Raw genomic sequence first — 26,982 nt, forward strand, 5'->3', positions numbered from 1 at the left:
CATCACAAGACAAACAGTACAGACCAAATGGGCTAAATGGCCTTTTGCAGTGTTCTAAATGCTGCAGTGTCTGGGGCTTCATATCTACCCACTTTACACCCAGGACCCTAACTTTTCAGAGGCAGCAATGGCTTGGATTTCTGGCAGCTGCAAAATCTCTTTTTAAATACTTGCTCTTTTTGATGGATGAAGCCTAATGGACTTCTTTATAATGCCTAAAGCTGAAAAACATAGGCTTACTACAGAACAATAATGAACACTTGCCTTTTCATCAACTCACATATTCCATTCCTGTTTCCCCTACTCCTGCTGTTCCTCCTACCATGCTTGGGAAATAGTGCATTTTTACAACCAATGTGGAAAATAAAGAGGTGTGTCCCAGCCATAAAATGGTGGGACAATTACAATCCAGCCATTACTGCCCCATCTGTCCCTATCATTGGCAAAGTGATTGTCTACATCACCATCAAATAGCACTTGCTCAACAGTAACCTGCTCAGTGATGCTAGATGGGGTCTCTGATGAAGGGTCTAGGCCCGAAACGTCAGCTTCTGTGCTCCTGAGATGCTGCTTGGCCTGCTGTGTTCATCCAGCCTCACATTTTATTATCAGTGATGCTAGGATGGGTTTCCATTAGGGCCTCTCAGCTCGTGACCTCATTATGACTGTAGTCCAAACGTGGACAAATGATATGAACTCTGGAGGGTGACGCAAGTGGGTGCCCTTGATATCAAGGCTGCATTTGACCAATGGTGACACACAGGACCCTACTGTAACGGGAGTCAATGGGAATCGGGGGGAACGTACTTAGTACAAAGAAAAATGGTTATGGTTGTAAATGCAAGGAAGATTTGGAAAATATCCAGATCTGGGCTGATAAGTGGCAGTAACATTTGTGTCACTGAAATGACACATAATGGCCTTCTCCAGTGAGAAAGAATGCAGCCATCTTCCCTTGAAATTCAATGGCATTATCATTGCTGAATCCACCCCTCATCATTTTCAATCTCAGGGGGTTATCATTGTCCAGAAGCTATACTAGACCACCTGTATACATACTGTGGCCCCAAAGGCAGGTGAGAGGTTAGGAATTCTACATGGAGAAAATCATTCCCTGAATCCCCAAAGCCTGTCCCATCATTTGCAAGGCATAATTCAGGAGTGTGACAGAATGGTCCCAACTTACCTGTGTGCAGCTCAAGCAACGCCATGAAGATTGACCCCATCCAGCATAAATTATCCTTCTTCATTGCTACACCATCCATATCCTTCAACATTTACTCCCTTCACCATCTCACCTTCATAAATACATGGCCTTCCTCGCTCGCGGAACAAGGGCAGCAGGTGCAGGGGGAATACCACCTGCACATTCTCCTCTGAGCCGCACTCTATCCTGACTTGGAACTACATTGTTATTCCTTCAGTGTTGCTGGGTTGCAATTCTGGAACTCCTTCCCAACGGCAGAATGGGTGGACTGACGCCCCATGGACTACATTGGTTCAAGAAGGCAGGCTTAGCAATGGAGCAGTTTAGCAATGAAGAGGGTCTGGATAAGCTCAGGTTGTTGTCTTTAGAGCAGAGAATGCTGGGAGGAGACCTAATTGAGGTGTACAAAATTGAACAGCAAGCACAAGCGATTGTCTGTGTGGAGTTTGCACATGTCTGCGTGGATTTCCTCCAAATGGCCCAGCTTCCTCCCACTGTCTTAAGATGTGCTGGCCAGCGTGCATTGGCTAAATTGCCCATAATGTCCAGGAATGTGCAGGCTGAGTCGATTAGCCATGATAAGTGCAGCATTACGGGAATAGGCTAAGGGAGTGGCTCAGAGTGGGATATTCTTCGAAGGGTCATTGTGGCCTTGATGGGCCTGCTTCCAAACAGTAGGGATTCTATGATTCTATGAACTCCCATGCTCTTGTTAGAAATAGTACCATAGAAGCAGATGACATCTTGGTTTATTGTATCATCTGAATGATGGCACCACCTGCAGCGCAACATTCCCTCTGGACTGCACTGGAATGTTAGTCAAGATTTCAAGAAAATCAAGCTCAGAGAGCAGTGAGAAGAGAAAGGTCTACTGTGCTAATAACAAAGTGTGGAGCTGGATGAACACTGCAGGCCAAGCAGCATCATAGGAGCACAAAAGCTGACGTTTCGGGCCTAGACCCTTCATCAGAAAAAGTTTGTGCTTTTGTGCTCCTGAGATGCTGCTTGGTCTGCTGTGTTCATCCAGGTCCATACTTTGTTATCTTGGATTTTCCAGCATCTGCAGTTCCCATTATCTGTGCTGTGCTGATGTCTGGTTTCTTGTAGGTATGTCATTGCCAGAAAAATAAGCTGCTGCAGTCAGCTGATCCTGTTTGGCAAATTAATTATACTGCTATAACCTTGTGACAATGCATGTGCTGAGAGCCACAGCAAGACTACCGTGGATAATGCTATCACTGAACTAGAACTAACTGGCTTTTATTAATAATAAAAAAAATTGCACAATTTAAAGATGCCTCCTTCATCAGTTCAAATTACACTTGCAGTATATATTTCTACATAGCTGAAGTAACAACAAGGGTGGCTGATTTTACAGGATGACAATGTCTGGTGAATGACCCATGTGCTAATTAAATCACATGGAGTCTTTATTTCTTGTCTCTGAATCATCTCGTGCACAGTAGAATTCTTACCAGCATAGATCTTTGTCTTGTGTAATAACCTGTAGGGAGCAGTGATTCTATCATTACCATATCAAAATCTACTTTCTCTTGGGTCAGAGATAATGGGAAGTTTTCTCTACTAAATTTTTGGGAGTAAGATTTAACTCATAACTGCAAAGTTATCTAATTATTTCATATGTTGTTATTTTATATTACATTGCACGTGATCCCATGTCTTTGGGATCATTTTTTAAGAATTCTGATTCAGTAAGACTGACTTCAAATATAGTTACAAAAAAACTGATGGCTTGGTCATTTCAACACCTTTTACTGAATTTGCATTGTTTGAATTCTTTATCTTGTTTTAAGAACATTTACAATTTGTGACTCACCAGTGACTTAACTGGAGGCAGAATCCACATGATTATAATCTACATGAACAAAGAATCTTGCCTTTGTACCTGTAACCTGCATTTCTATGTCTTGTTGCCATTGTGTTAAAGAGCAACTGGCCACTTGCACATTATGCTAATATTTGCTGTTTGAAAGAGGATTCCAGTTGGCCCTGGACTCTTGCTGTTTGTTGCTGCCCTGTGAATATTTCCTATTCTATCACGTGAATGTTTTTGACCATTATTGTAGGGCTACATTCAAACTCTGAGGAAATAAGACTTCTCCAAGACTTAGTAGGAAGTGCAAATGCTGGAGAATCTGAGATACCAAGGTGTAGAACTGGATGAACACAGCAGGCCAAGCAAGAGGAGCAGGAAGGCTGACATTTTGGGAATTTCTGAAGAAGGTTCTAGGCCCAAAACATCAGCCTTCCTGCTCTCTGCTGCTTGGCCTACTGTGTTCATCCAACTCTACACCTTGGTATCTAAGACTTCTCCAATGCTGATTCGCAACACAAAAATAAGTTACAAGAATTCTTTCTTATCCTCCTTTCCTGAAACACTTTCAGGTTGGGATGATATTCCCAAATTTATCTGCTGCTTTGACGAAGCCTTCATTCTTGCGTGTAACCCAGCAGTCTGTTGAAATGTTGGGCTATTACTATGAGCCCTATTCTGCATGGGGATGAAGGCAGCCAATATCTACATAATTTTCAATAACGAATTATGTTTATATCATTTTTTTTCCTCCCTGATAGTTTGACTTTCTGGCTGAATTGCATTAGGGGTAAGCTCATTTTTTTTAAAAAAGTGTTGGAAAAGGAAAAAACAGGTTGAACTGCACCCCCACACCCTCTCACTCTGACACCAGTCCAGGAGATCCCATAGACCAGCTGCTACCTATAACGACATGTGATCTCAGTCCCAGTCAGAAATTGATCTGTTGCCCTCTTGATGACGACAGCGAGTCAGACCAACTCAATCAGCTGGATCCACCTAGTTCCTTAACTGAATTCTGCACAAAAGTGTGTCTGTTGGCTAAGCCATTTGGGAGTCCATTGTCACATGGTGGTATGTATGACGATATGATGAATAGAAACTAGATAAAATCCTAGTTAAAGCTGTAGAAATATATCCATTTGTGTCTGTTGTGCCTTTATAGGGTTGTACTGAGGGGGGCAGCACTGCAGACCATCCACTCCAGAAGGAGATTGCAAGTTTAAAGGCTAAGCTACTGACAGGAAAGTCTTGCTATGTACAAAAGTACAAGGAGTGCCAGAGGCTGCACAAACAGATCGACAAGTTGAAAGCTTTATTGGTATGTTAGTAGGACCTCACTGCCTGGGAATAAGTAGCTCAAGTGGGAGTTATAGGATAAAGGCACCATAATTTAATTAGAAACAAAAGCTGTGCACGCTTCCGGTACTGTACACAACTCAACAGCAAAGCTGTGGTTACATACTTGATATAAATTGTTCAGTCCGATGCCCTGTTGTGGGCTATTCACTGTATTATTGTCTACTAGTTCTCAGAGACTCCTGACTTATGTTAGATAACACTTTTGAACTTAAGGAATTGGAACACTTTCCATTTTGGGCCCCTGACATCAGTGGGTAATTTTGAGATTGGGTGTGGCAAAATTAGGTGCAATCATAAAGCGTTTCCATTTTACCTTCCCATTGAGACACAGCCAGAATATACCTGTTTCTCCTGTGCCACTGTGCCATTGTCACTGAATTAAGTGTAGTGAGTCCATATCTATTTAAAACTAGGCCTAAGGCAGGCTTGGCATTAGTTTCAATGAACAGATGAAGATGTATTTATTTGTATTTGGTAACAGTTTGATAGAGGGGAAGGCTTGAGTTGTTACCACTCTGGGGACGGCCCTTGCTTGGAGGGAGCTGACCTTTCACAGGAGATATTCTTGCATGAGCAGAAATTTCTTGTTGGTTCAGAGTTTCTAGCAAATCTTTTGAGAGACGTCTGAAGAAACTGAGGTGTGACTTCCAACACTATTCTCTCCCACCCAGACTCTGAGTCTAATGGTCCCAAAGCTGCTTGGGCTGCGTATTTGTACACATGAGTCCAGAGGGCAGCAAAAGGCACCAGTACGCAAACACTTACCATTCAAATTGTCAGATAAGGGTGGAAGGATCGTGCCCTGAAAAGTGAACTTGTAGACCGAGAAAGAGTTGAAGCAGTGAAATGTTCCATTTCCTTGTACTAACATGATTATCCTACTGCTTTTTAAGATGATGAACTGTGAGTTAGATTTCATAATTGTAATCTGAAACTTTTGATTAAATGTTTTCTCCTAGATTGGGCGGCATGGTGGCTCAGTGGCTAGCACTGCAGCCTCACAGCGCCAGGGACCCGGGTTCACTTCCAGCCTCGGATAATTGTCTGTGCAGAGTTTGCACATTCTCCCCATGTCTGCGTGGGTTTTCTCTGGGTGCTCCGGTTTCCTCCGACAGTCCAAAGATGTGCTGGCCAGGTGGATTGGCCATGCTAAATTGCTCATAGTGTTCAGGGGTGTGTGGGTTATAGGGGGATGGGTCTGGGTGGGATGCTCCAAGGGGCGGTGTGGACTTGTTGGGCCGAAGGTCTTGTTTCCACACTGTAGGGAATCTAATCAAAAAGTTGTATAAAAATCTGATAGCTGATGGACACCTTTGTTTTCTAAATAATATTTTCCTATGGATTCCTAATGTCAGGAATATGTGCAGGCAAATTGAGCAGGAAGGGCAGTTCTGTTAGAAAGTCTTTACAGCTTCTGATTCAAAGGTGAAAATCACTCATTTCAGTTTGTTTTTGCCATTTGGATGACAAAATAGGAATAAAATTATTGAAACGTTCAGCTGATCCAAAAGCCTTATGCTACAGTACCATCGTTTGCTCACAAATCTCAGTTTTAAGCTTTTTTTGTGGCTATCTTATCAGCTTTGATGAGACCCTTTTAATCTTGGGTTCTGCCACCAGATGGAATAATCCAAAAGCAAACCTGCCCTTCCTCCTGACTGTGGTGATATGTATTTGAATGTGTGAGTATCTTTTATTAGATGAACTCTTCTTTGTAGTTCTGAAAGTTATAAACCAATAACTGTTCTCTGTGCAACAGGAAGACAAGAATAAATGCCACTCTCCAATCAAGGAGATAGTTGAAATCACAGAAAATGCGGAGACAGGTAGAGGAATGGAAAGTTGGAGAAAAAGAACTGGAAATTCAGACCAGGACAGCTGGGATTCCAAATGTGTCTAGGAAGAGTGCTGCAAAGTGGGCGTTATTGGTTCAAGCATCTGTTCTGCATAGCATCTGATATTCAATTTCATCGCAATCAATAGCATCAAACATCAGATGCTAGTGGAACAGGCGGGAAATCCAATATCAGCCACTTTGCACCACTGCATAAGTCAAATCTCTACTCTTTTTAGTTTTTAATTATTTCAAATACCTTCCACACTAATATGGTGATGTTTCTGCTAAAATTAGCTCTGTTCCCCAGTAATGTCAAACATACATTTCACAGGCTTGGATTCAACACGATTCCCAATTTTTGTTTAATACTGTTGAAACTATTTTTGAAGCTCTGACCATGGGTGGTTGGACTATTGACTTAGTTCAAATATTGTGGCAACTTCTGTTTTTTTTTCAAACATTGCAGTATTTATTTAGCTCACTGAGTACCCCTGATGGTAACAACCTGGTACTGAAGTATTGCAAAAGAAAATGGATTCTGCACAATATTGAGCATGATTCTGTTACAACTGTGAGCCTGCCTTTAAATTTAAATTGTAAAATTATTTTTAAAATTGGACTGTCTTGTAGAAACAGTATAGTGCCAATGATGTCTATTTTCAAAACAGATCATGATTATTTTGAAAAGCACTCTATAAATTTCATTTTTTTATAAGTTCAGGATGTCCCAAGGCATTTGGCAAGCAATAAAGTAGTTTTGAAGCATAGACACTGTTGTATTGTAGGAAACACAGTGAACAATTCATGCACAGCATGCCCTTGCAAACAAATTTGTTGATTTTTGTTTTAAAGATGTTGGCTGAGGGACATATATTGGCCAAGCTATTAGGATGAGTCTGTTACTCTCCTTTAGAAACTGCTGTAGGTTCTTCTATATTAAGAAGCCAGCAAAAATGCAGCACGGCCTCACTCCTGCAGCCTAAATTATGCACCTTGGATGGAACACATGGTTTTCTGGCATCAAGGTGCAAGTAATAGTGCATGCTCAGTTGAGGACTTGGTCCCAAAGTATAAAACCCATTTGATCCTTGCGGCAAATAAAAACAGTGATAAAGATTTAAAGTTTTAATTTTCCAAGTGTTTACTTTAGCAAAACAGAATGCTTACAAGTTCAGCTAAGCGCTCAGCAATAAACATTGCAGGGAAATTCCACTGAGAAATTTACTTAATATATGAGCACTGCGCTGCTGAAAAACAAAGATGTGCACATTGCAGAGGGTCCAAAATTGAATACTAGCTTCTCTCTTCCCTAATTCACTCCTGCCATGCTTGAATGATATTTTGAGTCTTAGGATGCATTGACATATCCTCTTCTCTCTGCACTGGTGCATTACCTGAATTTCAAATGATTTTTTTCATGACAAAAATGCTAGAATTTTCAAAGAATAAACAGAAGATATTGGAAATGCACATCTAGAACTGGGCCAGTTCTCCTGGGAGCCTAAATACAGAGTGTTATCAGTCATCTCTTCCTTTCCATTATTGAGTTATACTCTATATGTTTCCGGTAATTGGTGGCCAATTTGAATTGGATTAGTTTCAGTTTTGCTGTATACTTGGATAACACAACAGATGCTGACAGTAAAAGTTTAAGATTACAATAGAGTCCTACTTTGCAAACTGTGTCTTTCCTCTGTTTCCTTACCTGTGTTTTTTTTCACTTTATGAAAAGCAGCCAGTTCAGGGGGGGTGTCTGTGCAGCAGCCTGGGACTGAATTAGCAGAAATAAAGTCAAAGCTTGGGGACAGAACAGAGAAAGCACTGGTGAGTGGCTAACACACTGCTGAGTTTACGAAGATGTTGCCAATTTTATGTTGGTTTGCACATTGTTTAGGCCCTTTGTTTTTGAAGCAAGAAGTAGAATCTCACAGCAGAGGAAGAGGCACCTCTGCCTCTTCTATGAAAGAGTTATCTAATTTACGCCTGTTCTCTCTCACTACCCCATTCCATCCCATTCCCCAATATCAGTAGTTTCCTTATAGTATTATAAATTTTTCCTTTTTAACAATTTATCCAAATCCCTTTTGAACATTACTGTCTCTGCTCGAGCAGTTGTAATAGCCACAAGGTAACATCATTTTTCTTGTTCGTGGGATCTAGGTGCCACTCATTAATCCAGTGCTATTATACATTCCTAATTGCTTAGAGGGTAGTTAAGGGTTAACTACTTAGCTGTGTCGGTCTGGAATCATATGGGTAAGGATGGCAGATTTCCTTCCCTGCAGGGCATCCATGAACCAGATGAATCTTTACGACAATCGATAGCAGTTACATGGCCACCATTAGTCAGCCTTTTATTCCAGACTTTTCTCATTGAGTTCAAGTTTCACAGCTGACATTGTAAGTTTCAAACCTATGCCACCAAAACATTAGCCTGGATTAACTGGTCCAGTGACACTATCTCTGCATCGCTTCCAGGCATTAATTGCCAATCCCTAATTACCCTGGAGAAATGGTGATCATGAGCCGCTCATGTCATGTGGGTACACCAACATCTCCGTTAGGGAGAGAGTTACTGAAGTGGAGGATAATTTATGTTTGTATTTAATCCAGACAGTTGTATTTCACTTGATTTTGTTCTATACTTGTTTGTATTATGGAGTTTGAAAATTTTACTGAGATATTTTTTATAAGAGTATTTTGCAACATAATCAAACAGAAGTTTAACATTCTACAATGTAGATACTTATTACAACAGGTGACTGAAAGCTTATTCAAAGCTGTGAGCTTTAAAGAGCAAATTATAAGAAAAGAGAGAGAAGCAAAGTGGAAGAGGGGGTTAGGGTGTAAAATCTAGAGCATGGTGTCGACACATTTCTAATCATTGGTCAAAACAAGGTATGACCTGAGCAAGGAATTCCTCCTCTTGATAAACAATAAGCTGTTACAACTTGCCTGGACAATTGCAACACTCAAGAAACTTGACAGAGCAGTCCACTTATTAACATCACTTCCACAAATGTTCATTCCACCGCTGAAGCTCAATAGCAGCCTTGTGCACTATCTACAAGGTGCACTGCAGAAATTCTCCACAGTTCATTCACCAGCACCATCCAACCCCACAAACATCAAGGGTAGCAATACGTGAGAACATTACCACCTCCAAAGCCTTCCCCATCCCAATCCTTTCTTCAGTGGATCAAAATCATGGAACTCTCTACCTAAAGGCTTTATATGTTTTCCTGCAGCAAATGGTCAGCAGTGATTCCAAAAGGCAACTAGCCACCATCTTCTGGAGGACAGCTAGGGATGGGCAAAACAGATTGACCCAGCCAGTGACACCAGCATCCCGTGAATGAATCTGTTTTTAAAAAAAACTTTCCTTTGTGAATGTGCATTGTCTGTTAATGAATTTCTTCAGGCAATTTATTCTTTGTAAATAACTGCTCCCTTTAGGTTAAGTTTAAAGAAATGGAACGTGAACTTGATAATAAGACCCATATTGTGGACCTTCGCACCATGGAAGTGGCTGATTTACAAGAAGAGATCAAGGTGTGTGGATTCAGTGCTGTATTTGTGTTAACAAAAAGGACCTTCGTTTTTATATAGACGCTTTAGAGCAGTAAAACCTCCCAAAGAGTTCATAGAAATGTTGTGAAACAAACTAATCACCAAGTTGTATAAGGTGCTAATAGGACATTAGTATGTATCATTACTATATTTGGCAGCTGCTGTACTATCAGATACATCGGGGAGAAGGTTTCCAGGATGACAGGAAAGGAACAGGACAGTGGGATCAACTGGATCTCTGTTTCTAAGAGCCAGCACAGGGATGATGGGAAGAATATCATCCTCCTGTAGTTTATTTCTATGATTTAATCCAGATTTGAAAAGTATGATCCTGATAAATTCCTAGTGCAGAAATGTTTTATTCCTGTGTGAGATGGTTACAACAATTTGACTTGCGTTCACAGAAGCTGAATAGGAAGATTGACAATTTGAGGGTGAGTTCAAACCACCAAAATGGAACATTTCAGCTGGAACACCCTAACCCCTACAGCTTGACTGTTCCAAAAGTCCATTCTGGACATTCTGGACTCCTGTTTGGCAACCCATACTCCGAATGTGGTAGGTGACATCGAATTTCATGCTCCATGTCCCTTTGTTCTTCCTCGTGCTTCTGTTTGTACCTCAGTGCAATTGGATGCGGGTTCAAACTCTTTGTGTTGTGTGACAACTTGATTTTCAGTCAGGCCTTTTTAACATGAGACAACATTCAATAAGCTTCACAGGCATTATCAAACAGAAAAAGGACTGTAGTTTAAAGAAGGATTTTGGAAGTGGGAACCACAAGCTTGATTAAAGAGGAAGACTTTAGCGAGAGTCTTACAGGTGAATGGAGGCACATTGGCATTGAAGAAGAGAATTCCAAAGCTTAGAACATTGGGAGCTAGAGACACGACAGCGATAGGCAGAAAAGGCAAAAAGCCAGGAGCGGGGTAGGGAGATTATGCTTAGGGCCGTGCTTGAGGAATATGTTACTCCAAGGGAGGTTTTGGCTTGAAAGAGATCATAGGCAGCCTCACTCCTTCCTATGGAGGGATCTGAACGTAAGGGTGAGAACTTATAAAAGCAGTGTAGGTTGTCAAACTTCAAAGACTTGGGTATGGGCAGCAGAGATTTGAATGAGCACAAATTTATGAAAGGTGAGTGAGAAAGATGAGCCAGGAACTTATGGGCTGCTTGAGAGTAAAGGTTACAAAAGTATGAGGGTTTTAGTAGTCGGTTGGGTGAAGATGGACAGTGTTACAGGTGTGAAAATGGATAGCTAGGTCAGTTTCTAACTAGAGAGGGAAATTTAAGAATTCAGATGAAAATCTCCATAAATAACAATAATGTTGACTATCTTAAATGGAAGTTTTCAGAGAAGGAGTTCACAACATGATTTCTTTCCCCCGATCTCCTCTTTTCAAAAGTTAATGCTGTATGATGTGGATTGTGATACGTCACTTGAGATTTTTTATTTGGAAATAGCAGAACCATGGTTAGATTAGCATTTCTGTTCAAGGAGAAGAAATAAAGAAATAATTTTCATTTATAAATCACCTTGCACAACTTCAGGACATCCCAAAGTTCTTCACAGTCAACAAAGTACTTTTGAAGTGTAGTCACCGTTGTAATATTAGAAATACAGTGGCCAAGTCACACAGCAAGATCTTTCAAAATGCTATTGATTATAAAATTGGCAATACTCTAATCCACATGGTGGGTAGAGGGTAAATGTTGGCTCGTACACCAGGCAAAACTACTTTAATCTTCTTTGAAATGGTACTTTTGAAATGCAAAAGCTGCCTTCAGGATTTGAAATTTAAGATAGGTAATACATTTCAGGAATGCCATTCTGGTCTCTGTGCTTTCAGAAGGACATTGTGAAACTTGTAAATTTCTTCTGAGCCCCTTCAAGGATGTTGCCAGGGTTGGAAGGTTTGACCAAAAGGGAGAGTTTGAATAGGCTTGCGCTATTTTCCCTAGAGTATCAGAGGCTGAGGGGTGACCTTTATAGAGGTTTATAAAATGATGAGCATGGATAGGATGAAGAGCCAAGGTCTTTTCCCCAGGATAGCGGAGCCCAAAACTAGAGGGCACAGTTTTAAGGTGAGAGGGGAAAGATTTAAAAGGGACCTAAGCAGCAACTTTTTCACACCGAGCGTGGGGCATATATGAATGAGCTGCCAGAGGAAGTGGTGAAGGCTGGTACAATGACAACATTTAAAAGGCATCTGCATGGATATATGAATAAGAAGGGTTTAGAGAGAAATGGGTCAAATACTGGCAAATGGGACTAAATTAACGTAGGATATCTGGTCGGCATGGACGAGTTGGACCAAATGGTCTCTTTCGGTGCTATACAGCTCTGTGACTCTATGACTCCATCACTTACATGGCTATCGAGTATTCCCTGCAATTAAGTGTACCTTTTCAATGGAACACGTGGAACAGAAGTGTCTAAAATTTTCATCTTCATGGACGATATAAGGGTGTCCCCTGGATCAAAATACTCTGTGACTTCTCTATGTTTAAATGTTTATTTCTATTAATTCTGTACATGTTAATTTGAGCATTATTGGGAAAAAAAAATTGACATTCTATCAAGGTTTTTCATCTTGCACTCATCAGGACAATTCACACAATCACTAACTCAAGGGAAAACATAAAAACTAGGAGGAGGAATAGGCCGTCCGGCCCTTCGAGCCTGCTCTGACACTCCGACACTCCGAAACACAACACTTATACTGCAAACTAATACTGATTGGTTGGCAACTGAACTCTGGTAGAAATGATGCCATGGAGATTGTACCAAGTAATCATGATTGTCAGTTAACGGCCAGACTTTGACTACGTGTTAAAGCAGGCAAATTGGCACCGTGATTCTTTACACTCTCAGGGTTACCCACTAAATTTCCACTTGCAGAATCACATCTAATATCAGACTGTATGACAAGTTTTGCAAACGTGGTCTAGTTGGATATTATCGGTATCTTGCTTGTTGCAAACAGCTGAAGCAATGCACTATTTAATATGACGTGCCAGCCTTTGAACTGAATGACAGACATTTCTGACATCATGTTTGGCACTGAAATTCATGTGACTTATCTGTGTAACAAGCAGAACATCTTTTTAGCTTGATGACAGCATTCTGAGGATGGCAGCTATCTCTTGTGTTCCTCCGGCATAGCAACAACATGAAACATGGAGATTCACCTGTTATTCAAAGCTTTGAGGTATCTTATCCTTCCAGTGTAATCTCAGGTAGACTGGATAATTTTTAGGACCAGATTGACCACTTTAGGGCCTGTTATGAGTTTGCGTGATGTACAGAAAGAAATTATTTGATCAGGATAGTTGTCATCCCACAGGATGGCTTTGATACCTATTTTAGCATCAAGTTTGCATGATGACAAAGAGTTTGGGCCTTATTTGTGAGGTTTGTGATAAAACCAATGATCTAGCACAAGGAGCTGTAGGAATCCATATATATACAGACCAGTGAAGTTACGTTTTCTGGAGACTGTGTAGCGATCTCCCTGGCTGACTTCTCAACTGGAACATCAAGGAAAGGGAGCTCATTTGACTGTTTCATTTAAAATATGAATTTCCATACACGATAGAGCTCAGTAAGATATTTAAGGAAATTCTTATTTTCAGCTGGAAATTCAAGTATAGCAAATGTATCATCTACATATCAGAAAGCTGAAAGGCTTTACATTTCATCGAAGACATATTTTTCATGGAATCCAACAAAGGTGTTTGCAAAGGTTAGACCTAATGGGGCTTTCATTGCAACTATATATGCATATTGTTAAAACTGAACTTAAATGCAAGAACTTCTGAGTTCATATGTTCAACGAACACTTTCACACACTGACAGGTCTGGTTTGCCTGGATACAGTGCTGCACTACAGATGTCTGTAGCTTCCTAGAGATGCACATTGGTGAACAGACTAACAATGTCAAATGTGCACATGGACATTGTGTTCTGTTGATACAGTCCTTCATGATCTTCAGAGAAGTGAAGGAGTTCTTTTCCTTATAAATTGAAATTCTGCTTACAACAGGTTGTAGCAATTCGCCCAAACATTTGGTTAGTTCATAAAATGTGAGGCTGGATGAACACAGCAGGCCAAGCAGCATCTCAGGAGCACAAAAGCTGACGTTTCGGGCCTAGACCCTTCATCAGAGAGGGGGATGGGGGGAGGGAACTGGAATAAATAGGGAGAGAGGGGGAGGCGGACCGAAGATGGAGAGTAAAGAAGATAGGTGGAGAAGGTGTGGGTGGGGAGGTAGGGAGGGGATAGGTCAGTCCAGGGAAGACGGACAGGTCAAGGAGGTGGGATGAGGTTAGTAGGTAGCTGGGGGTGCGGCTTGGGGTGGGAGGAAGGGATGGGTGAGAGGAAGAACCGGTTCTTCCTCTCACCCATCCCTTCCTCCCACCCCAAGCCGCACCCCCAGCTACCTACTAACCTCATCCCACCTCCTTGACCTGTCCGTCTTCCCTGGACTGACCTATCCCCTCCCTACCTCCCCACCCACACCTTCTCCACCTATCTTCTTTACTCTCCATCTTCGGTCCGCCTCCCCCTCTCTCCCTATTTATTCCAGTTCCCTCCCCCCATCCCCCTCTCTGATGAAGGGTCTAGGCCCGAAACGTCAGCTTTTGTGCTCCTGAGATGCTGCTTGGCCTGCTGTGTTCATCCAGCCTCACATTTTATTATCTTGGAATCTCCAGCATCTGCAGTTCCCATTATCTCTGATACTATTTGGTTAGTTCATGTCTTTTCCACAACAGGTTCTGCATGATAAGACACTCTTGTGTGCCTTGGGCAGCCTGAATATACAAGGATGCTGTGAACCATGAGGACACACCCTATTGTATATAGGGTAACTATACCCAGTAACTCATTTGCTGTTATGTGTTCAGCAAGTGCATTTTTCGGCTTGCTTTTGATAGTGACTGCTGGAGCTACAATTGGACAGCATTTGCTGAATAATTCCGAGGGTACGAAAGCATTGCCCTGACCAATCAGTCAGTCAGTTTGCCTGATTAAAAAGCCTGCTGCTAACTGTCAATCATGATTGCTGTGGAGAATACACCAATTAATGTCTCTACCAATCAGAGTCAACTTGCCAACCAATCAGTATTCTTCTTTCATGCAATGTAAATGTTGGTTCTGTGCTTGAATTAATATTCTAGCAAATTGAGTACTGCATTGCTCAAGTTCCACCAAACCATATCTCACTTTGTTCACAATGACAGATAATCGGATTCTGATTTGGGATTCATTTGAGGATACTGAACTAAGAAAAAGGCTTTGCAAAGCTCCATGCCCATGAAATTCAAACAGAACTAACCGGCCGAGTGGAACAGTGTTTGGTGCCATGTGGCACCAAGACCATTGGTTTGAGAACCCCAAATAGCTGAGGTGTAGAGCAGATGTGCTGTCAATGAACAGCAAAGCAGAGGCTGAGCAGCCTATTCCTGGCATTCCAAAGCACTTAGAAATAAATGTGCCTGACATACCTGATATTTGCATCATAGCAATTTTGAAATTAATGAGTCATATGTGTGCGTGTATTTTTCTTTCTTTTCCTCCTCCATGCAGGGTTAGGGAGATGGGGCTCTCCCGCAAGATAGAGGGTGGGGGAAAGAAAGTAATGGTGAAGTCGCATGCAGAGGCAGCAACACGACAAGGAACTGTTCATCCTGTTATAAACGTGACCAGTGAGGAGAGGGGAGACAGCCCGCTGTGTGATTATTTCAATAAAGAGTCCAAAGTTTGACATATCTGTCTCTGCACTCTTGTGTTCTTCATGTTTCCACTTCTTCCAACAAAGTCACCACTTCTCAAGTGACAGAATTTCCCATTTATAAATGGGAATCTTGTTGCTAAAAGACATTGAAATTTTAGACGCTTTGGATGATGGAAATCTGAATTAAAACCGGAAAATGTCAGAAATAATCAGATCAGGTAGTATCTGTGAAAGAACGTTAATGTTTCAGATTAATGAACTTCCTTCAGCATTGGAAAATATCAAGTTGTACCTGGATTTAAGTGTGGAGGCAGGGAGAAGGCCAAAAAACAAGAGATGATGGTGCAAGGCCAGAAGGAGGCACTAGTGATGGAAACCAGAAAGAAATAAAAATAGGACCAGAGGAATAGACTGAAAGTAGCAGACCTGTCAACAGCTGCCGCTCAAAAGAACAATGAGGGCACAGATTATATGATATGAACTTTTTGAACTTAATAAATCTGGGAGGCTGTAATCAAAACCAAAAAAAACTGCAGATGCTGGAAATCACAAACAAAACCAGAAATTGGTGGAAAAACTCAGCATCTGGGGAGAGAAAGAGTTCACGTTTCAGGTTCAGTTAATTCTGCTTTCCCTTCTCCAGATGCTGTCAGACCTGCTGACTTTTATTTTTCTCAGCAATTTCTGTTTTTGTTCATGTGTTTGCTTTAAGCTTCACTGGAACTTTGGAGGAGGCTGAGGACAGTGAAACTGGAGTGGCAGTGGGAGAAGAATTAAAATGACAGACCTAGAAGTTCAGGGTCACGCCTATGTATTGAATTGAGATGTTCAGCATAGTCAATCTGCAATTCTTTTATCAATTGGAAAAGACTGCAACATGATCAGCAACTTCAGTGTGTTAGATTGAAAGAAGTACAAGGAAATAGCTGTTTCACCTGGTAGGTGTGTTTGAAGCTGCTGTCAGCAGGTTTGACAATTCTAGCATTGAACTGGAGAGAATGGATTGCTGATTTTTTTTTAAAAAATATCCTGGAGAAACTCAAGGTCTGGTGCCATCTGTGGAGAGAGAAATATTTGATGTTTTCAGCATGTTTGACTCTTCTTTGGAACTGAATGTGCTGTGAGTTTGAATAGGTTAGAGAAAATTAGGAAAATTGAGACAACATATATTCATGGGAGTTCTCAATTAAACAATCTAGAGAGGGTGAGACACCAAAGGCAAAGGTCGAGGTGGAACAAAAATTTTGATGCTTAGAGATCCACGAAGTAAACAGGCATTACTCTATCTCTCTCACACACACACACACACACACCTTTGATCTTTATTCAGAATGCTGAAAACTATGTTTTGAATGTCATGTGGTAATAGTATATTCTGATGGGTTTCCAAGTAAATCACTATGACTTAAAACCATCTGACATTCTGTTTAAAAATCCAATAAGTCCTGATAGGAACAGAATCACCTTATAATTTGAAGGGCCAATTCCAAGTCTCCAGATGTTCTCTTGGGTGAATCCAGTGATTCTTCAGAAATTAGAAGTTGTGCTCTTTAAGGTTATCTGGGAGTAATGTACCCATTGTGTGGAACTCATTCAATGGACCAAAAAATGTTTACATTTTATTTGCACAAAGGTGAGAGCCTCCATCACCATTACTACATGTACAATCACATGTTTAGAATCCAGAGTTCGGAATATTGGCAAGGTGTGAACGGGGGTCTCTGGATAGCATGGAGAGGTGGTCTATTGGTTCAAATCTCTCAAATTTAATGTTTTCGTGTTGATGGGTCAGCGTTTTGACATTTCATTTTAATTTCGCTTTTGTACATCATAATGTGTGGCTAACCTGATGACCAAACTGCAGCCACCTGTGTCCTAGTCAAAACCAATCAATCGCTGTAGTTTAGCTTTTTCCTGAACTGATTAATCCTTCAACAGTGCCTCAATTGTAAAGATCCAATTTGTCTAGCCTGTCGCAAGTGGTACTTTTTTGCTTTTGATTTGTCTTTATTTTCTAATGCTTCAGGTGCCAATGAATCACAGACTGGTGGAAGCCTTGATGCTGTGCAAACCATGGATGGCACGGTAAATCATTTAACTCTGAAACCAGTTCTTTAAAACTTATTCCTCGAATTTGATCTCATGTCAATGGCTTTGTCTGAAATTGGAATTGCTATTAGATCCCTCTTAACACCTTGACATTGAGCAGTGTAAAAATGCTTTGAATTTACCTGTAAAGCATCAGATTTACCTGCTGTTAATCGCAAGTGGATCATGCACCTGTGAAAACTCAGTTGACACAGGACTTGGAACAAATCAGATGGGACTATCCATGGATAGAATGAAGCATGACTTTGTTGTTCTTCATATATGCCATTCTCTATATCATCCTCACAAGTTTGAGCCAGTAATTTCTATATATGTGCAAAACTTGGGAGATTCAGATGAAAGTGTCAGAATGTTGTCAGCCTTCACTCTCCTCGTCCAAATCATTGATTTAAATTGTAAAAAGTTTGAGAGCCCAGCCCAGACCCATGTGACCCTCCATTTGTCACATCTATCCAGTCAGTCAAAGATCCATTTATATTAAGCAATTGCTATCTACCAGCCACTTTTCAATCCATGATAATTTGCAACTTCCTACACCATGGACTTTTAGCTTCCACAGTAATTTTTGATGTGACCCCTTATCAAATGTCTGTGGAAATTGTAGAGTTCACTTTATCGGCAGTGTGTGTAATATTTTTTATTATTGTTTAGCCATGGAACGTGTGTATTTATTAACTGTCCTTAGTTGCCCTTGAAAAGGTGATAGTGAGTTGTCTCCAATTAACTCCAGTACAGTGGTTGAATATGATTTCCGTTTTGACAGAACAGTGCTGACTTTTCTCAACTACCTTACGTGCAGCTCTAGCCTCTTCACTAATCAGTTGTAATATTTTCCCATGAGAGACATCAAGCTAACTGGCCTACGGTTTCCCGTTTTATGATGTTCTTTCTTCCTTGTTTATTACTTCCAGTCCAGTACATTCTTTCCTGAATCTAAGGAATTTTGGAAAATTAATACTAATCCATCTACTCATGGCAACCTCTTAAGACCCCAGATGAAGTATGTCAGGACCAGCAAACCTGCCACCCCACAGCTCCATCAGTTTACTAAGAGATATGCTCCTCAAGTCAGTACTTTCACTGAGGATCTCTTTCTTTTCAACTTCCTAATTTACAGATGTTACTAAAATGTTTTTGATTCCACTATAGTGAAGACAGAAGCAAATATTTCAGTAATTCTGTCTTGAGAAATCTCAAAGCAAATAATTCTTAGGGAATTAATTCTGAATGGCAACAGTCTGAAGTTATGTACAGGAACATCTTGTTTGGTCATTTACAAGATGTAGAGGGCACTGGCCAGGGCAACATTTCCCATTCTCCTTTTTCCTTGAAGAGGTTGTAGGGAACTGCCTTCCTGAAACATTTCACTTCTTGGGATTTTGGGAACAGTTTGCTAAAACTGAGTGTCTTGATTTTTTATTTTACTCATTCCTGGGATGAGGGTGTCACTGGCTAGGCAGTATTTATCGTCCATCCCTAATTGCCCAGAGGGCAGTTCAGACTCAACCACGTTGCTGTGGTTCTGGAGTCACGTGTAGGCCAGACCAGGTAAGGATGTCAGCTTCCTTCCCTAAAGGACATTTGTGAATGAGATGGGTTTTTTCCTGACAATCAACAATGGATTCATGGTCATCATTAGATTGTTAATTCCAGATATTTTATTGAATTCACATTCCACCATCTGCCATGATGGGATTCGAACCTGGGTCCCCTGAACATTATCTGGGTCTCTGGATTAACAATCCAGTGATAATACCACTCTGCTATTGTCTCCCCAATTGCAATTGCAGAGGGTATTTAAGAGTCAAACACATTCAAGTATATCTGAAATGGAGAGCTCCATTATTAGTGGTAACTTCTAGTTCCAGGTTTACTTAATGAATTGAATTTAAATTGCTTGGCTGCTTTGGTGAGATTTGAGCTCATGCCATGGATCCGTGTCACAAGAGGTTTACTAGAATGCTAGAGGGTATGAACTATAAGGAAAGGCTAGAAAAACTTGGGTTGTTTTCTCTGGAGCAGCAGAGGCTGAGGGGAGACTTGACTGAAGTCTATAAAATTGAGATGCATAGACAAGGTTGACAGTCAGAAACTTTTTTTCCCAGAACTGAAATGCCTAATACTAGGGGCATACATTTAAGGTGAGAGGGGGGAAAATTCAAAGGGGACATGAAGGGCAACGTTTTTACACAGAGCATGATGGGAGTCCAGAACACTCTGCCATGGATAGTGGTGGAGGCAGATACGTTTGGTGCATTTAAGGGACTTTGAGATGAGCTTAAATATGCAAGGAATGAAGGGATACAGACCAAGTGCAGGCAGAAGGCATTAATTTAATTTGGCACCATGTTCAACTCAACATTGTGGGCTGAAGGACCCCTTCCTGTGCTTTACGGTTCTATGTTGTATTCATTAATACTAGCCTCTGGACTGCTAGTTAGTAGTTTAATCACTAGGCCACTGTGGCCCATTCTGTATGTGCTGGTCTGTATAAGTTACAGTGGCAGTTTTAATGACCATAGAGGACTAATTCTGCCAAACCTGGCCATGGCCTTGCCTTAGCTCATTGGCTATTCGGAGCAGGAACCTTGGTTCACTCCCACCATTTCCCTTTTTTTAAAATCTGCAAATAAACACCAGGTTTACACTTACACCCTTCCTATAATAACGGTTCAGTAGTTGCATGATTCACCCACAGCCATTACAGATCAGTAATTGTTTAAGAGGATAAACAATTCCCTTTAATTTGACAGCAGAATCGTAGAAATTACTTCAGTGATACTTTAACCAGCCCAGTTTTCTTTTTCATTAAAACAAATTATTTTAGACATGTAGTATTTTGAGATGGGGTGCAGAGAGAGAAAAGGATTCTTGTTCAATTAACAATTTCAAACTTTGGATCAACTGAAGATCAGATCCCAGAGCACAATGTCAGTCTGAGTGTAGGTACAATCACCACTGATATGTGCTGGTGACACCCATACTTACAAGGCATGTCACTGACTATTGCTGTCGACTAACTGCTTGTTTCTATACACAGGAGACTTCAGCCAGGGAAGAGGCAATTCCCACTGACTGGTAAGAGCACATTGTTATGACATTTCTCTTTTTTTACAGAAGGTTATATTGCCTGACATTATATGAAGTATAAAGCAATTGTTTGTGCTTTGTCTGTTCACAAAATCCCATTCTTGCATTTAAACAATGTGAAATTTTACAGCCAAAAGTGTCCAGTGTGTGAAGTCCTATTCCCGCTCTACATGGAGGATTTTGACTTCGAGCAACATGTTCAGAAACACTTTATGTTCAGTTGCCCTGTTTGCCAAAAACACTTTTCAGACAACCAACAGCGTGCTTATGAAGATCATGTGCAGTCCCATTTTTTGGACACCATGTGAGGGGCAAATAACAAAACCAGTTTGAGTTCTGCTTTATAAAGGTAGTACCACTTTTCAGTCTGAATTTTATTTTTTGACATTTTAGCTCTTGTTTTATTTTATTAATTAAAATCTCATTATTGTTCACCCAAATATGACACAGTTGAAGGGATGAACAGGGAGCTTGTTGCCTCATATCAATACTGGTCTTGCATGAGCCCTGCAGTGTGACTGGAGAATAACGTGCGTGATTTTTCTTCCCAACAAAGTGCCTAAGTATGTGTGACTTATTGATCGAATTGGGCCTCAGTCCAAAGGTGGACTGGTATCCAATAGTGACGTTATGAGGCTTTTTCACTTGAGCTAATTGCAGATCTTCAATCACACCTATTCTCTAAGTCTAGTAGCAAACATCACCAATTTATAGCTGAATGCAAATCTTGTTTTTAACGTAATAAGCACTGGGTGCTTTTGAATCAAGTCTGAAACCAGCGACTGTTTACAAATCTATAAAGTCTCTGATCCTAACAACCATAAAACGTGAAGGGACACTGATTAGTACATTGTGGAAAAATCCTGTCTGAAACCAGACTATCACCCAACGTGCTTTGCACATACCTCTTAATGTATAAATAAATCTCTTGAGTCATGCTTCAAAGTTATAGAACCACAATTCATCTTGAAATGCTGCCCAGTCTGCAAACTCATCATTACACACAAATCTCTCATTAGTAGGATATAATATAGTATGTGCATTGCAATACTCTCCACAATAAGTAATCTAACATTGAAGTGTAGTTTAAAAACACCACAGGAGTTCTATCGAAATCTCAATTATTTTTGTCACTTCCAGCTATTTCCTATTCTTGTTTGGATAGATTGCATTTACAGGAAATAAAATTGTTCTGAATTTCATGTGATTTCATTTGGAATTGTGTGTTGTCGGAAATAATTTTATAGATGGTTAACTTGAGATTTATGCAGCTGCTGTGAAGAGGTCATTCTTCCTGGTGTTTTATTTAAAAGCTTTATGAAATTTCTATAATATTTCGAGAGCATCAAATGCAGGGCGTATACTGTACAAGTTTATTCTAATTATAGTAAGAATGATGGATGTTTTGTTTGATTGTAGGAATTGAAATGTGCCTGTTACAAATCTTAACTTAAGTGAATAGCACATGTACAGTGTATTTTCACTTATTGAAGGATGGAATGTATTGCTGGAAATTAAAGATGGTTACATTGTGACGTTGGATTGTATTTTTTTTCTTTCTCTGAAATATGCCTAATTTTGTGAATCCTCATTGTTCATGGAGCTACTTCAGGTCAAAATTTTCCAAATATTAAACTGAGCAGTTGTGTAAAGGGTCTGTTTGAAGTTAGTTCCTATTTTCCTCTCCATTCTGCTCACAGTTTTGTCCTTGCTCACGACAATACTTGTCCCACTCTGCATTGTGATCTTTAAGGAACGTTGATGATTTCTCCCCCACTTCCAATCCACCTGCAGCCAAGTCTTCAAATCCACAGGTTAATGCATCTCAGCAGGACCCTGGTGCTGTCCACCCCATCTCACAGCTCAAGGAGCTTTGGACCAGTTGGAGCTATGCAGCTGCCATCAGAGTTTGAAGTATTCACTCAGCACGTATCACACATGCAAAATGATGACTGTTTCTGAAAATGATGATTAAATTTACCAAGAATGTTTGTTTGTCTTTAAACTTGAATATTTTCCTAAGTCAGCAAAGAAAACAAAATGACTTGAAAGAGATCTGCTCAGTCCCACCTTGCCACCTTCTTTGCAGTCTGGTAGCAGATACAACCGAGGAATTATTAACCTCTTTCGATGTGAGAACTGATACAATGTCTCTCAGGACTGAGTTAAACTCAGAATTGTGACTGTGCAATTTCAGTTTATCTTTAAAGATAGTCTGGTTTAAAGGTTCCTTCATTGTCAAATGCCTCCATATCTAGCAGTATTTCTTTTTAATTGTCAAAATAACTGGGCTGTTGATATTAATCATTGATAGCTCTTAAAAGAGTTTCTGATTATTGGGTGAAAGAAATGGGCTAATGATTGAAATTTCAATGAGGTCTTTCAGTAACTGAGTTATGGAAAGTGGCTGTGCTGTACATGGGAATGGATTAGAATTTTATTTTTAAATGTAACGAGCAGTACGTTTGCTTTTGGCTTTTCTTGTGAACTGCCCAGGATCCTTTTAATGTGTTGAGCTGTTCGTTGAAGCCAGGCTGAGTGCAGAGCTCCCTCTGCTGTATTGCAGTGGAGATTTGTCCACAGGGCTTAGCCTACACAGATAGTTACATCAAAGGGGCTGTAAGTACATCAGTTGGCCCTTGCCTTCTTTGACCAGTCGTTCAAAGCAACAGCTTCAGGGGATTGGCCCTGGCAATGTGCAGATTTTCCATTCAGTGCTTAACTATTTGTCCTGTAATCGGTGAGACAGGCTTTCCCCTAAAGAAAGCATAGAAAATGCTTTTTTAGGAGCATATGAACAAGGGACAGTCATGGACCCCTTTGAGTCTGCCACATCATTTCCCAGACTGGAAAAAAGTACTGTAGAAAATCAGTAGTACTTGGAAAAGAAAGTATTAGTCATACCGGAGCACAGTTTTGGGGTGTACAAAACCTGTTGGACCAGTCGGCCTCATCAACAAGTTTTACTAGTTTTTCCTTCCATTTTGATGTGTGTAGTATTTTAACTCTTTGATTTCATTATCTCAACACCCTTGTCTAATGAAAATCCCTCCTACCCCTCCTCAGTTTTGAAAAGTTTGTATATGCCTCAGATTCAGCAGTTTTCTGTTAGGGATTGAAGACATTCATTCACTCCTCGTTGTGGATTTATACTTTCTGACCTCACCCCTAACCAGCCCATCTCTAATTTTTAAGGTTATCTCCCCACCACTAATAAAAATGTTTCTCTATCAAATTGCAGCCTGGAATCATCCAAAAATCCTTCATACCTACAGAACACCTTTTCAATCTTCTATCCTCCAAGGAGTGCAAGGCTCAATTGAGCAAACTTCTGACAATTTAACCTACTTTCAATAACGCTCTGGTGACCTTGTGCCTCCAACCCTTTGGAAATAAATCCTCCCTGAGGTGAGGCACTCTGAATGCACGCACACAACACTGCTGACAAACATTCTCACCTCTAGCTGAGGGGATTGTGGCTTTAAGCCCCTCTGTACCAGATTTGAAAGCCTCATCTGCGTTGACAGTGCCAGTGCATGACAGAGCTCATCAGACCATCATCACAGTTGACTACTTATCCTTTGGGGTAGGCGATGGCTGAGTGGTACTATCGCTAGACCAATAATCTAGAAACTCAGCTAATGTTCTGGGGACGGGGTTTCAAATCCCGCCATAGCAGATGGTTGAATTTGAAATCAGTACTAATCTGGAATTAAGAATCTATTGATGACCATGAAACCACTGTTGACTGCCAGGAAAAACCCATCTGGTTCACTAATGTCCTTCAGGGAAGGAAATCTGCCATCCTCACCTGGTCTAACCTATATGTGACCCCCAAACCCACAACAATGCAGTTGACTCTTAACTGCCCTCTTAAATAGCCTCACAAGCACTCAGTTCAAAGGCAACTAGACACGGGCAATAAAGAGTGACCAACCCGTGACATTTGCATCCCGCATCCCACAATGCAGGGCAGCTGCATCCCAGGATGCCCGCTATGGACAAATGGCCATACTGAATTCAGGCTTACAGATTAAAGAAGTCGTGAGTGAGGGGAATACATGATGGCTGTTGCACTTTGTCCATATGCTCATTCTTTTCTTCTGAATGAAGATAGAGAACGTCAGCAGGTCGTTTGGCAACAAGAGGTTTCACAATCTCAGCTGTATCCTTGCTCATCGCCTATTCTCAATCACAAGTCATTGGGTAATAGTCAGAACCAGAATACATGCTTTATTTGTCCCTGCTGAGCTGAGGAGCCAGGCCAATTACAGACTCCACTGCCATCACCTTTGCACAAAACAGTCCTCCAGCGGAAACTCGCTAATTTTGCACAGACTGAGTGCTTCACGTGGCATTGTCAAAACTCAAGAGGTAACTTTCACATTCAATAATGACCAACCTATTGAGCTACAGATGTGCTGTGTTATGATGTTGTGTCCATTTTTTACAGGCATTGTGAGAAAATCCCAAACCATTTACCAGCAAATTAAACTTTTTAAAATGTTAGTCAATATTACAATGTACAAAACAGTCAATTTGCACACAGGAAATATAAACAAGTAATGTGATGAACAACCAGATAATCTGCTCTGTGATATTGGTGTATTGATAAATATTAGTCAGATCACCAGGGAAAACTTTCCTGCTGTTCTTCAAATATCACAGTGGCATGCTGAGCCTGAGAGGGCCAAAAAGGCCTGGTGTTGGCTCAAGCTGCCACTTCCCACAATGCCACTCTCCCTCTGTACTAGTAGTCAATGTTCTTAAGCCTCGGGACCAGGATTAAATGCACAATGTGTAGATTCTAAGATGAAAATTTTTCTGATTTATCTACTCCTGATGCCATTGTATGTCTGCAGTCATGACATATTTTGCATTGACTTTTCTGTAGCTTCAAATTAGAAGCAGGTGCATTATTGTAGCACTGGTTACATCATATCTGATCTTCTCTTGGGTTATAGTTCATTGTCATTGTGTCCATATGCCTTGCTCATTATATTATTGTATCATAGCATGTGACCTGAGGGTATAAAGATTGCAGAATTCACCTTAATTCTGATCACTTGAAGTATGACACACGGATGGAGGCGTACTGTTGTTTTATAACCTGATTGATTTAGGTGATCCCAGACACTGATGTGACTGTGAATGTAATATTTAGGAGGCTGTATGATATATCTATCAGGTCTTTCAATACATTATCTGTTTTTTTTAATATTGGGAAGAATAACATAGGCATTGCTGTCTCAGGTAAAGATGAGTCAAAATCCACAATATTGTCTCCACAGGAACCAGTTTTTGCTCACTGCATTTATGCAAAGTCCATCACTCGTGCATACAACTCACAAATCAATATATTTTAACGCAAATCAAAATAAATTAAATCATGAATAACAGGATGGCACAGCCCACAAGAGGACTAACAAAATAAATGCAATACTTTCATCCAGGTTCTAGGTTGGAATGCATTATCCTGTGCTTTGTACTTTGTATCCTTGTGCAGCCCTTTTACAGGTAGTCCCCGGATTGCTAACGAATTCCATTCTCGAGTCTGTTTGCAAGTAAACTCGTACGCAAGTCAGAACAAAATGCAAGACAATATAAAGGAACTGTTTGTAAGTACATGAAATGTTCGCTAGTTGAGTCTGTACAATTAAATCCCTGTAGGAGATCGCGTTCAGTGTACAAGCATTCATAAGTCGAACATTTATCAATCAGGGACCCCCTCTATGTTCCATTTGCAATTTCCCCATTAAGTCATAGTACTCTATAGCCTTTCTGCAGTGCTATACAATCTGTATTCAATACAGTACAACCTACTAGAGAGGAAGACTTGAATTTTTAAATGCTTTTCATGATCTCAAGATATCACAAAGCAGTTCACAGCTGCAGAGGTATTTTTTTACAGTGTGCTTTCAGCATCAAAGAGTTTTCAGTGGCTAACTTGGGTACAAAAGAGTCCCCGAAACTCATCTTTAAGAGTTGGCTGCATACTCAATATTCTACGAGAGAAATCCCCAGCTCTTCAGTATAGTGCAGTGGGATCTTTTTTCTAAAACACCTGAGAGGGAAGATGGGACTTTCTTAAAAGGATCATCTGAAAGACAGCTGATCTATATATTTAATAGGCAGTGTACAAATCTCTAAACTCACGGTGCATCACTCACATTCCACCTTGTTTATCTACTTCCATTTTTCATGGTATGTCCCTGTTCCTCTAATTTGCCAATT

General features: G+C 40.6%; 1 protein-coding gene across 2 annotated transcripts in view; it reads left to right on the top strand.

Annotated features, from left to right (window-relative positions):
- The window catches only part of LOC125466390 (calcium-binding and coiled-coil domain-containing protein 2-like), a 55,150-nt gene extending 32,867 nt beyond the window's left edge, over window positions 1-22,283 (top strand). The window contains exons 12-16 of one of the 2 annotated variants that reach the window (XM_048560825.1): window positions 9,697-9,792; window positions 10,215-10,368; window positions 17,576-17,634; window positions 20,699-20,736; window positions 20,879-22,283. In XM_048560825.1, coding sequence (XP_048416782.1) covers window positions 9,697-9,792; window positions 10,215-10,368; window positions 17,576-17,634; window positions 20,699-20,736; window positions 20,879-21,056 — 525 coding nt within the window. In that variant the 3' untranslated portion in view covers window positions 21,057-22,283. Of the gene's footprint in view, window positions 1-9,696; window positions 9,793-10,214; window positions 10,369-15,401; window positions 16,287-17,575; window positions 17,635-20,698; window positions 20,737-20,878 lie in introns of those variants that run through there. The other variant, XM_048560826.2, reaches the window with a different exon arrangement.
- The last annotated feature ends 4,699 nt before the right edge of the window (window positions 22,284-26,982 follow it).

This window comes from Stegostoma tigrinum, chromosome 31, assembly GCF_030684315.1.
Source record: "Stegostoma tigrinum isolate sSteTig4 chromosome 31, sSteTig4.hap1, whole genome shotgun sequence".
Lineage (NCBI taxonomy): Eukaryota > Metazoa > Chordata > Chondrichthyes > Orectolobiformes > Stegostomatidae > Stegostoma > Stegostoma tigrinum.